The sequence below is a fragment of the Panthera tigris genome, chromosome A2 (genome assembly GCF_018350195.1).
Source record: "Panthera tigris isolate Pti1 chromosome A2, P.tigris_Pti1_mat1.1, whole genome shotgun sequence".
NCBI classification, from domain to species: domain Eukaryota; kingdom Metazoa; phylum Chordata; class Mammalia; order Carnivora; family Felidae; genus Panthera; species Panthera tigris.
Window position 1 is genome coordinate 12,362,565 of NC_056661.1, and position 11,929 is coordinate 12,374,493.

Genomic DNA, 11,929 nt, shown 5'->3' on the forward strand with positions numbered 1-11,929 from the left:
CACTTCCCCTCTGCCCTGCACGGTCCTCTGGGCCCCCTCCCGTACGAACTCAAATCCTGTCTCAGGGTCTGCTCCCGAGGGCCCGTTCCAGGAAGTGTCTTCCTGCAGGGGGAAGAGAACATGAGCTCTGGATCTCACCCAACTGCTGCTGTGAGGCTGAAAACGGGGATTCTGACCCCAAACAGGGCCGGGGGGGGGGGGGGGGGATGTGCCCGGGAGGACGACCAGAGGGCCCATCTCTAGGGTCACAGCTGGGAAGCTCCGCTGACCGCCAGCACAGAGCGGGCCGAGGCTGCACCACACGCTCAGGTCTTTCAAGAAGTCAGAAAGCCAGACTTTAAACGTGGGAGTTATTTCAAAATGTGTAAGATACCACGTGGGCAGGCCAGGCCAAGCGTGCCTCTGCCTCTGGGCAGACCCTCAGGGAGGTGGCCCTCGTCAGGAGCCCATCCTCCAGTCCCCAGAGAGAAGGTGGAGCCTGGAGACACTGAGGGCTTCTGTTTTCCACACCTACAGAATGGGGACGAGAACTGTTCCCTCAGTAGAGGGCACCCACAAAACGCCCAATGGCACACGGCTCACAGCTGGCACCCAGAGGCGCGAGCCGTCTTTACGGAGATGCCCGATCTTTGGTGAAATTAAATCTCTTGTCCTAAAGCTGGGGTGGGGAATGGGGACGCAAAGCCACAGACCCCGCCCGTCAGTCCCAAGCTGACTCCCTCCCACCCCCTCCACAGAGTCCCCTGGCAGGGCTGCATCCATCGGGGGCCGCGGGACGTGCCAGAAGCTCTGTCTAATCAGATCCAGTGACCAGAGAGCAGGCGGATCTTTCCAGTATTTCCCAGTCATGCGAAGCTGGATGAGATGACCCCAGCCTAGGAATTCTGACCCCAAGGAACCAGAGGCAATGGGCAGCATCTCTGCCCCAGAAAGCACTGCCAGCCTTCCGTTTCTGACCTTCCTTTTCTATGCAAGCACCATGTTCTTTGCAGGGTGACAAAATGTTGGCACTGTGCTAGCTGAACCAGTTAAAGGGGCAGAAACCGTTCACCTGGCTGTACTCAAACCCTATGAAGCTTCCCAGCCCTCACAGAACACGGGGTCCTGTGCTCCTAAGGCCGGAAGGTAGTAGCAGGGATGGGTGTGAAAAGCTGACTTGCCTTGTTCTGCCCCTGCCCCTCAGGAACGTGGGGCTGGTCTCTCTCCCCTACCCGCTCAGCCCCAGGGCCGTGCTGCAGAATCTCAGGTTTCCCCAGCAAGCCAGGAAAAGCCCATCGACCCACACAGGACAGCGCCCACCCCCCACCCCCCCCCACAAGTTTGGGAAAATACCTGCTGCTGGCCCCAAGGAGCCACAGGATGAGGCTGGTCAAACCACGGGGGCTTGTTAGGTGGGATCTGATCGTGGGGTCCTGGGCCCCGGGGGCCGGCAGCGGCAGGATCCTGGACTCCCCCGGAGGCGTCGTACTCAGAGGAGCCAGGCATCTGGATGGGAGGCTTGCTGTCATCTAGAGCCAGGCAGGAAGGTGGTTAGCAAGGACAACAGTCAGCAGGAGGCGCCGCCCGAAAAGATGTTCAGCGACCACTGCGGGACCAACCCAGGCGGGGCCTTTATCTCTCAGTAAACCCCTACTGTGTGACCCCACTGGAAAGGGATCACCTACAGGACGGCAGTGAGAAGCGGGGGGGACTGACCTCACACACGACATACCCCCTCCTCTGAAAGCCTCCCAACACCTTAACTTCTGCCCCATCTCTCGTTTGCTCAAAAATTCCCACTACTGATTTTTATTAAATGCCCTTTCTACATCTTGTTGAAAGATCGTTCTTCCCCAGCTCATCTGTTATCTCATGAGACTTTTTACATGTCGAACCATCCTTCCGCATTCCTGGGGCAAACCCTATTTGACCGTGATGTGCCTTTAAATACTTTGCTGGATTTCAGGTGGTAAGTAGTTCTGCATTTGTATTCAGAAGTGACGTTGCAGGACCTTTATCGCTTTTTCTTTGTCCATCTGACGTAAAAGTTATTCTGGTCTCAAAAAATGATCTGGGCAGCTTTCCTCTCTCTGCATTCTCTGGGGTAGTTCGTACAGGAAAGGAATCCTCTGACTTGTAAGGGTTTGGTCATATTCACCTGTGAAATCTCCGGGCCTAGTGTTTGGAAACAGGTTAGAATCTGGCCCTGGGACTGGGCCCGGTTTGGGGCCCACGGAACCGGAGTCCTTCTCTGCGGGAGAAGGCTGCCTTCCTGAAGCTGCCTCCCAGGGTGGGTGCTGAGGGAGCCCCGTACCAGGCTGGGTGGTTGGCGGGATGGCAGGGGTGGGTGTGGGGGCCGGAGGCGGGGCAGGCGGCGGCGGGGTGGCCTTGACTTCAGCTTCCATCTGTGGCATTTGGATCTGCTGCTGCTGCTGCTGCTGCTGCTGTTGCTGCTGCTGGGCCAGGCTGTTGACAAACTCCTCGTGCTGCGTCTTGAGGGTCTGGATCTGCTGCTGGAAAGCTAGCTGCACCGGCTGGACCACCGAGGAGTACTCGTTGATGAGTGTCGCCTGGCAGAGAGAGAGGAGAGCAGCCGGTGCTCAGGATGGCAGCCTCAGGGCTCGCTGCCTCGGCCCAGACCTTCTGGAGCAAACCCCGGAAAGCCCCTGGAATCTGGGACAGTGCCTTGGGCAGTGAGGCCCAGGAGCCCGGAGCAGGCAGGCAGGTGACTGTCACGTAATAGTCTCGACAAGCACAGAGCCTTCGAATCTAGCCAAAAACCGGTGACAAGAATGTTCGTTGCAGTTAAGTAAATCCCTGGTAAAGGGAACAAGCCTCGACAGCCATGTCCTTGACTGTCACACGACTGTTAAAAACTCAACGCTGAGGGGCCCCTGGGTGGCTCAGCCAGTTAAGGAGCCAACTCTTAATTTCAGCTTAGGTCATGGTCTTCCAGTTCTGTGGGTTTGGGCCCTGTGTCGGGCTCTGCACTATGAGCCTGTGACTCTTGCTCTCCCTCTCTCTGCCCCTCTCCAGCTCGGCACTCTGTCTCTCTCAAAATAAACTCAAAACAAAACAAAAAACCAAAAAACAAACAAACAACAACAAAAAACCCACAAACACTGACAAAATTCTAGGTTACGGTCCTCACTCGCTACACAGCTCTGAGCAAGTCACAACCTCCCTGAACCTCAATTTCCTCATCTGTAAAATGTAACGGTAATGGGACCTACCTCCAAGGATTTGAGGGAGAACTCAGTGAAATAACATACGCAAAGAGACTAGGGCAGCACCATGAACATGAGCTGTTGTCACCAACTCAGCAGAAAAAAAGCAGTTAACGTCACCGACCGGGTGTTTTATTTCACGACAACAAAAAACGGGAAAGTGTTTTTAAAAGTACACCACGCACTTGCTCCTCTTGCCTCTCTGAGCATGAAAGCTTCTCCCCTGCGGGGAGGTGGCATTCAAGACCATCAAGAGGACACAGCCAACACAGCTTCTGACACTCCCACCAGATCTCCGCAGAAAAACGCTACCTTTCGGCCCGAGGAAAGGGGTAGGAGCTCTGCTTTTTCTTCTAGCAGCTGTGGATGGGGCAGCGATGCCGGTGCCACAGTAGAGGTGACCAAGGACACCCGGCTGGTCCTCCCCTCCCGGCCCCGCACCCCTGTCCTCAGAGAGGAGGCAGACATGCACGTACAGGGCACGACCACGACGGCTAAGACTGCCTTGAGGCTTTTTGACGCTTCCGTTGTGCGGAAGCCAGCCCGGAGGACCGGCGCCAACAGGCCAGAGACTGCCAACAGCAGGGCCTGAACGGGGCAGCCCGGTCGCCAGAGCACCAGGGAAAAGGCAGGCGGGCTCAGCGGGCAGGGGCTCCCTGGCTACTGTGGACAGGGCGGGAGCCCCCACAGGCTGCTGTTCAGAGCCCGGCCTCCCACTGCTCACCACCGCCCCGGAGACACGTGCAGGAGCCCAGTTTGGAAGACGCCACCCAGCCTCTGAAATCCCCACCCCACCCCACCAGCCGTTCCTGGCCCAGGCGGGGGCTGCGGTCCCCTCGACTTGTGGCAACGTGCTGGGGTCGCAGACGCCCCACCCTCCGGGCCCTGGGGGGGATCCGCACCGGTCCCAGGGAGCGGCGCGGGTGGAGGTGGCGCCCACCTGGTACTGGCCGAGCCCCAGGGCTGGGCTCTGTAGCTGCTGGATGATGGAGTCGTCAAAGTAGCCGTTCTTCTCCCAGAGCTGCAGGAGCTGGACGTGGGGGGAGGAGGGAGAGGCCGCGTCAGAAGAAAATTCAGCACCACCACCCCCTCTCCCCCCACCCCCCGGCCCTCTCCCCCTGCCTCTCCCGGCTGCCCCACGTACCCGGGCGATCTTCTGCTGCTTGTCCTCCTCCACGGCCAAGAAGCTGGTGCAGTAGATGGGCACCACGACTTTCTGCAGGGCGGCCAGCAGCTCCCTGGCCTGCTTGCGCTGGCTGTGAGGGAGAGACCTTCCGCGCGTCAGGGCCCTGGGGCGGGACCCGGCCACGCGCCCGTTACCATTGCGGCTCCAGCCACAGCACCCTCTGCCTTCTCGGGACACGGGCCCCCAACCCGGCCGGGACAAGGGCTGGGCTCCCCACAAGACCTATGCTGGCATCTGGGCCCAAGTGACAGACGGACAGCAATGGGAGGAGGGAAAGAACAGCCTGGGGACCTTCAGGGCGAGGCCTGTCACCCTGGTCTCCTGATCAGTAAGACAACCCTTTCCCCCCGGTGATGGACACAAGGCCTGTAGGAACCCCAGCTGTCCGTGTGGCCTCACTCAGCCCTGTCCCCCCCTATGCACAAGGAGACCTTGGCTCGAGCTCCGCATCTCAGGAGGCAGAGGGAGCGTGCTGGCCATGCCAGCCGGCCCGTCCTCACAACTTCCTGGGGGGCACTCTGTGTACATGGGTGTGGAGGCCCCTGTGGCTGTGCAGTTAGGTGGCAGAACCCGGTGGTACACGTTGCCTCCTGGAGGAGGATGCAGGGCAGAAGACGAGCAGCCCAAGGCCCTCCCAGCACCTAGCTCACCAGAGAGTGCTCCGAGAGAGCAGGGAGTGCAGCCCTGGGAAGAGGGACAGGGGAGGGGAGAAGGGGAGGGCAGTCCTAGGAGGAGGACAGGGTGCAGCACTAGGCTTCTGGACAGAGCAGAGCTCAGGAGGAGCATGGCTGGACAGCTACCAGAAACAGGGCCGTCTCTGCAGAGCTGCCCTGGTCAACACAGTGGCTGGTGAAAGCAGGAGAGCAGAGAAGGTTCTGAGCGGCTGCCTATTTCCCCACAGCAGAAAAATAATGGAGGGACAAAGCAGGGAGTGGCCGGGTGGTAACAGAGCCATCTGCCTGGCACAGGAAACAGGGAGCGGAGGGGCGGGGACCCAGACCACACACTCGCGGCAGGAGATGGGACGAGATGGGGTGAGGGTCGGGAGGGAGGCGGGCAGCTTCTGCTGCTCTCGCGGGAGCCGTCCCCTTCAGCCAGGCCAAGCTCAAAGCCAAACTTGGCAGCCAGTCTTGACGGCTAAGCGCTAGCCTCACCAGTAATCTGTGCTTCTGCCGGTTTCCTCTCCAGGACTGCTTTGGCTCAGGTGTCTGATTTTTTCTAAGTTAACCTTTGTCGTAAGGTACCAAAGAGGCTGTGCAGAACTAAACGCTGGCCTGGCCTCGGGAGGGCTGTGTGTGTGGTGGGGGTGGGTTTCAGGGCGGTGGGACAGAGGGTAGCAAAGAGGACCCCATGGGAGGGACCTGAAGCAAAGCAGAGTCGGGCAGCAGGGTGACTGAGTGAGCGAGTGTGTGTGTGTGTGTGTGTGTGTCAACGAAGAGAAGCGGGCAGCTGACACAGATGCCTAAAGACACCCAAAAGCTGCCCGAGGAAAGTAAGGAGTCAGGGGACGGTGGCCCGGGTGACATGAAGGGTCTAGGGAAGGGGCCAAGATGTCGGGGATGATGGGGTGTCCTCCCGACGGAGGGCTCATGGCTCAGACCAATCCTCCTCTGGGGTCTTTGGACACGCGACGCCCACGGTCCCGGGCCAGGCCAAGCTACTGAGTGCAGAACAGCAGCCCAGTAGAGGGCCAGAAGAGGGGGGACAGGCAAGGCGGAGCCTGGCGGGGCCCTCACCAGTGGTGCAGCACGTCGTTGATCAGGTAGATGAGGTGCAGCCGCAACTCGAAGTGTGCCCCGTCGGCTGTGATGCGGTTCCGGAGGTGGCCCGCCATCAGCTCGCAGTGAGGAGGGGACTTGGCGTTGCTAAACATCCAGTTCTTCCCGGCCTGCAACAGCCAGGCCGATGGTGAGCAGGGATGAGCTCCCCGCCGGGCCACCACGCGGGCAGGCACCCAGGAGGCCGAGGGCGGGCCCTGAGGGCGTGGCGTCCAAGCGCTTGGCTGCACACCCAGGCTTCTGGCTCCCTCTCCCCGGAAGCAGCACACCTGCCCGCAGCGCTCGAGAGCGGAGACAAGGGGCAGATGGGGATCCCCCCGGAGCACTGCCACCCTACGCAGGCCGCAGGAGGCTCCCATCTCATCGGGAGCGCCAGATTCTGGGAGCGCCCGCCCAACCCCCCTTCCCGCGCTCACCGAGATGGCATCTTTGGTGCACGTGTCGATGATGGGTTGAAGCAGGTTGTCAAACTCATTCATGTCCAGCTGGGTCTCCTCCAGGAGCTTCTGCATCTGCTGCTCCACCGCGTGGGCCACGGCCGCTGTCACCTGCTCCTGGGAGGCCAAGCAGGAGGGAGGCTGAGTGAGGAGGGACCTCAGCCCAGGCTGAGCCGGGCCCATCCACGCCCCGCCCCCAGCATCAGGAGGTCCTGTCCCTCACACCTGAAGCCCGAGACACGCATCGGGGACAGTCATGGTCACAGCCGTGACCAGGGCAGGCAGGGAGAAGATAGAACAAGACAAAGCGTAGCAAGAGATGGTATCTGCCCCCGAGGCGATGGATGGAAAAACGAACACCCAGAGGGGCAGCCAATCAATTCAACAAAAACAGAATGAAAACTGAGCGACCAGTGTGGACAAACAGTCCAAAGACAACATACAGTCACCGGTCAAGGGAAAAGAGAGCAACCACACTAGCAGTCGGGGAAACGGGAGTTAAAATGTGGCGCGGGGTCTCGCACACTAGATTCGCAGACCGCGAAGCGGCTGAGGCCCACTGCTGCTGTGGGCTGGGCAGTCAGCTCAGGGCTGGCCGAGCCGGGCCACCCAGTCCCGGACGAGCTCTGCATGGGAACCGAGGGGGAGCGTTCTGGAAGGTTTTGTTTTCGGCAAAATGACAGTAGTTTTACATCTTGAACCCAGTAATAGAAATGGAGCTGGCGTTTCAGGTGTTTTATTTTTTATTCATCCTGTTTTTCTGGCAACTCGTCCTGCTGTACTTTGCCAAAAACTCAAACCGTGACAAATCAGGACCAAAGGGTCCTTCCCCGTGACAGCCTGGGGTGGCCTAGCTAGCGGGAGCTGGGGCCAACGGCACCAGAGGCCACCCGGCCTTCGAGCACGTGGCCCCACTTGTGGACGTCCACCCCATCACGAAGGGTGTCCGCGCGTCAAAGAGCTCGTGGAATGACTTCACGAAGAACCGTGTCCCGCGTCAGGGGCCCCGCTAAACACATCCCAAGGGGTGGCAGCCCTGTCTTCAGTGCTGGCACATGGTGGCGGATTCTTCTGATAACCATTCTCAGTCCCAACACACAGATGCAAACGCTGAGGCCCAGGCTGAGCTCCGGCTACCCGCCTCAGGACCAAGAGGGGAAGCAGGGAGGGCCCCAGGCCTCCTCGGGACCCCCCCTCCTCCCAGGGCCAGCAGGGGAGGGAGGGAGAGGGCAGAGGAGGAGCAGGCCCCGTACCTGTCTGAGAGCTAACAGGTGCTGCTCCTGCTGCTGCAGGTTCCACTGGCTCTGCTGGATGAGCTCGTCCATGGATGGGGCTCCCTGGGCCGGCGGGATGGGCGCAGCCGGGGCCAGCGGGGGCTGCGGCAGGGGCGGCAGGGCCGCGGCCGGCTCCAGCTCTGGGGCCTGCTGCTTGCAGATGACTGGTGACAGAGGAGGAAAGGTGGCCCCCATGAGGAGGTGGCCAGGGCCCAAGCGTCCCCTTGGCTGCCCGTTGGGCAGCTCCAAGGCGCAGAGACTTCCCCTCCCTATTTGAGCCGTCCACAAGAGGACCCCCATGCTGCACGGCAGCCCCTCACTCTGAGCCCGGCTCCTCCCGCTCTGCCCTCAACTCGAAGGGCCCTAGTCCTGCCCTCGACCCTAAGGGCCCTCTTCTGTGTGATGTCACCTTGCCCTTCCCTAGCCTGCCATCTGGCCTTGCCAATGGCCTTCCAGCTGAGACTGAGCCCATCACCCCCCACCCTCTCCACCCCTCACCCAGGCCCCAGGCCAAGTTGAACCCAGATCATAAACAGCCCCACCCCGAGGGGGTCTCTCGTTCCCCAGCCTCCTCAGCAGTTTCTGTCTGTAAAAACTTTGTCTCACGCCTCCTCTCAACAACTTTACAGCTGAGGCTCATCTTTAATTCTGCGCCTCCCGTTTATCTCGTTCCGTGGCGGTCTGGCTCTGCTCCCTCCTCCCGCCAACCCCTGTGGACATCCTTCTTCAGGCCGGCGGCCCGGTCTCAGGTCCCAGTCTCACTTGGCCTGTGTGGCTGCCCCCAGGTCCCGTCATCTTTCCCTGCCCGAGCCTGGGATGCTGGGATGCCTAGTTCCACCCTCTTCTCTGCGCGAGCCCACAGGGGAGCGTGACATGGTAACTTGAGGCTGCAGTTACGTTCGCAAGCCACGGCTCCTACCTCTGTTGTCACCATCCTGTATTCCTTGCACCGTGGATCCGATTACAGACCCAACAGCCCACGGGCTTTCCACAGGCACCTCAAACAGGCACACGTGTCCTCTCGCCACGTGCTCCACCTCTCCAGGGCCCTTCCCAGGCTCCGTGGCTGGCACAGTTAGGCCCACGCCCGAAGCCCAGGAGGTCTGGGCACTCCCCACTCCCTTGCACCCTACACTGACAGGTCACCCCGGGTAGTCAAGTCAGAACCTCCTACATCACACTCCGATCTGTGTCCCTGCCGTCACTGCTGTGACTCTGCTGTCACCTGCATCACCCTTGGAACTGGTCTCCCGAGTCCAGTCCTGCCCTCTACACCTCTTCGCAATACCACAGCCAGAGTGCTGCTGGTGAAAGTGTGGTCCGAGGGTCAGCCCTTGGCAAAACCCGGACCGAATATACAAATGGCCAACGATCATTCTGGCATCTTCATAGCGGCTTGATGGTTCGCAGTTCACTTTATTGTATTTTGCAATAGTACACTTTCCACAACAGGTCGGGTTTTAAAAAAATGAAAAATAAAATCTAATTCTTCACCAGAGTTTGTGAAGCGCCATTCTAGAACAGTCTTGGGCTCACTCTTCTCAAACTACCAGGGTGAAGGGCCAGCTACACAGTGGCTAAGCCTGCTCCAGAACACAGTACTGAAATCCTCCAAGATCTCTCCAAAAGCTTCCAGAATTCCTAAGTCCCTGGCAAGCCAGCCCTCCGTCATCTGTACCCTGGCCTCTGTCCACTCCAACAATCCTTCCTTCTCTGGGCTTTAGCCACCCTGAGCTGTTGCTCCCTCCACTCCCAACCCTCCCTAAGGCTCTTTCCTTTGCCTAAACACTGCTCTCCTCTGTTTCCATCTGACTAACTCTGACATCCTCTTTAATCTCAACAGAGATGTCGTTACCAGCAGAAGGCATTTCCTGAGCCAACTTCCCCTGTTAGAAGCACCCCATCCTTCCCCCCCACCCCGTTATAATGCCAAGTCCCAAGCAGCCCCCAATTTCTGACAGTCCAGGGAGGGAGTGGGCTCCCTTGCAGGGAAAACAGCACCTCACCTCATGGTCACTTGGGCCAAAGCACTGTCCTCCTCTGCCTGGTTATGACACCCTCATAAATATCCAACTGGGGCCCTAGTTCATGGATTTACCCCTTAACCCTACTTGCCCCCATGACCACTCCCTCTGACCCAACCTGCTGACCTAATTCAGACCTTACCATCAAATGCCCTGTTCCGTCACGTGCAGACCTCACTGGTCCCAGCCTCCATTCATGCTCCCTCCACCCTGTCTTCCACACTGGCCCCACAAACCTGACCCGCCTCTCCCTTCTTTCAAACACTCTCGTGGCTTTCCACTGCCTGTAGCAGCTGTTTTCAAGGTGATGTGCTGGGGCTGATGAATGGTTGCTCCAAAACACTTAAGTGCATACAACAATTTGCCTACAATTGCAGGCAAACCCCCACCTACACCTCAAACCTAACTCCTGACTGGCACCAAATGAACTACTGGAATGAGAGAGAAAATCCAAACTTTCCCCTGGTATTTATCACTCCAGCTCAAACCCTTCCCTCCTCTACACACGTTCTAGGCTCTAGCCATGGTGGGCTTCTCACAGTACTCTTATGGCTCCCTAAACACACCGTGTTTATTCAAGCCAACGCACATTTGCTGTTTCTTACCAACTTTTTATTGAACACCTACTACCTACCGTGTATTATATAACACAACGACCCAAACAAGGTCTGGTTGGCTTCAGGAAACCTATAGTCTTAGGAAATATACACCTTTCGATGCCTACCACTTGGCAACCCCCTACTCATTCATTTAATGTCATCTACGAGCTTGAAATGTGATACTAAACAAGACAGATGTGGGCTCTTACCACGTGGTGACTATTATTCAAAGGCCATTCTAAACCCATCTTAAACTCTTTGAGAGCAGGGCTGGAAGCCTGATACACAACTCAGCGAACATAAATAAATGGCAAATATCTGCCAAGAACTAAAACCCAAAGAACAAGTCTTTTAGATCTGGACTGCAAACACCTGAAATGCACAAAAATCTTGCTAGACCCCAGAGTCCCGCAAAGGGTTCTGGACACCTGCCACTAGGGTCCCAGTCCAGCCTCTATCACTTCCGCTCTGGAAAACACTGAAGCAGCCACTCTACTTCTGCTGACCGAAGTCATCACATCTGCAAAACAATACAGAAATCCTTTATCCGGAGCCCAGGAAGAGGATCAATAACCTCGTTCTCTATTACACTCGGACCCAGCAGCCGCTCGGGGCAGGGCCCTGGGATTGTGAAGGCCGAGCTGTCCCATTTTCAGAGACTGAGCATGCGGCCGAAAGAAGGCGGTTTGTGTCGGGGCACGAACTGGAGTCGGAGAACGGAATCGCTTGGAAGGGGCGGCCTGAGAGCTGGAGAGAACTCACGCTGCTGCTGCTCCAGCGCCAACTTGCACTTGTAGTAACTGTAGAACTCGCCTCCGAACAGAAACGAGAATTTCGGGTTGTCCTTCTGCTTTTCCATCGTCATCTTCTCAAACTCGGGCCCGTTGCGAGCCACGAACTGGGCCAGCTTGTCGATGACATTCCGAAGCTCCTGGTCTGGAGGACGGAGAAAAGGCCACGCGGGGCGTCAGGGAGGACCGCCCAAATCCGGGAGCCCTGGCGTCCCAGCCCCCGTCCGCCGGGCCGGGGTCCCTGGGGCTGGGCCCGGGAGAGGCCGCCCTTGTACGGGTCCCGATAGAGGCCACACGCGCGCCGGGGATGCGGGGACCCGCGGGAGAGGCCGCAGGCGAACCCGGGCGGCCGAGCCCCGCCCCCTCCTAGGCCCGGAAACCCCGGAAGGCGGGGCGGGCCAAGAAGGGATTCCGGGGAGAGAGAAACGGTCCCCGAGCCGAGGCTGGGCCTCACCGTCGGGCGGCAGGGGCATCTCCATGGCTCCGGCCGCAAGGAACGTCCTCCGGCGCCTCACGATCGCCCACCAGCCCCGTCTGCGGAAGCCGGCCGGAAGTGGCGCGAGGGAGCCGTTTACGGCTGGTCTCGCGGGCGGCTTCCGCCCTCCACTTACGGCCGTCGCCGGGAAACCGCGGA

At 59.0% G+C, this 11,929-nt stretch overlaps 1 protein-coding gene across 3 annotated transcripts in view; it reads right to left on the minus strand.

The window, feature by feature from the left end:
• The window catches only part of LOC102960554 (calcium homeostasis endoplasmic reticulum protein), an 18,927-nt gene extending 7,048 nt beyond the window's left edge, over positions 1 to 11,879 (minus strand). For 2 of the 3 annotated variants that reach the window (XM_042978487.1, XM_042978485.1), the window contains exons 1-9: positions 11,750 to 11,879; positions 11,267 to 11,440; positions 7,861 to 8,045; positions 6,587 to 6,724; positions 6,129 to 6,280; positions 4,351 to 4,495; positions 4,147 to 4,236; positions 2,294 to 2,549; positions 1,333 to 1,508 (exon numbers count right to left, since the gene is read on the minus strand). In XM_042978487.1, the coding sequence (XP_042834421.1) occupies positions 1,333 to 1,508; positions 2,294 to 2,549; positions 4,147 to 4,236; positions 4,351 to 4,495; positions 6,129 to 6,280; positions 6,587 to 6,724; positions 7,861 to 8,045; positions 11,267 to 11,440; positions 11,750 to 11,774 (1,341 nt within the window). In that variant the 5' untranslated portion in view covers positions 11,775 to 11,879. The remainder of the gene's footprint in view (positions 1 to 1,332; positions 1,509 to 2,293; positions 2,550 to 4,146; positions 4,237 to 4,350; positions 4,496 to 6,128; positions 6,281 to 6,586; positions 6,725 to 7,860; positions 8,046 to 11,266; positions 11,441 to 11,749) is intronic. The other variant, XM_042978486.1, reaches the window with a different exon arrangement.
• Positions 11,880 to 11,929: the final 50 nt, after the last annotated feature.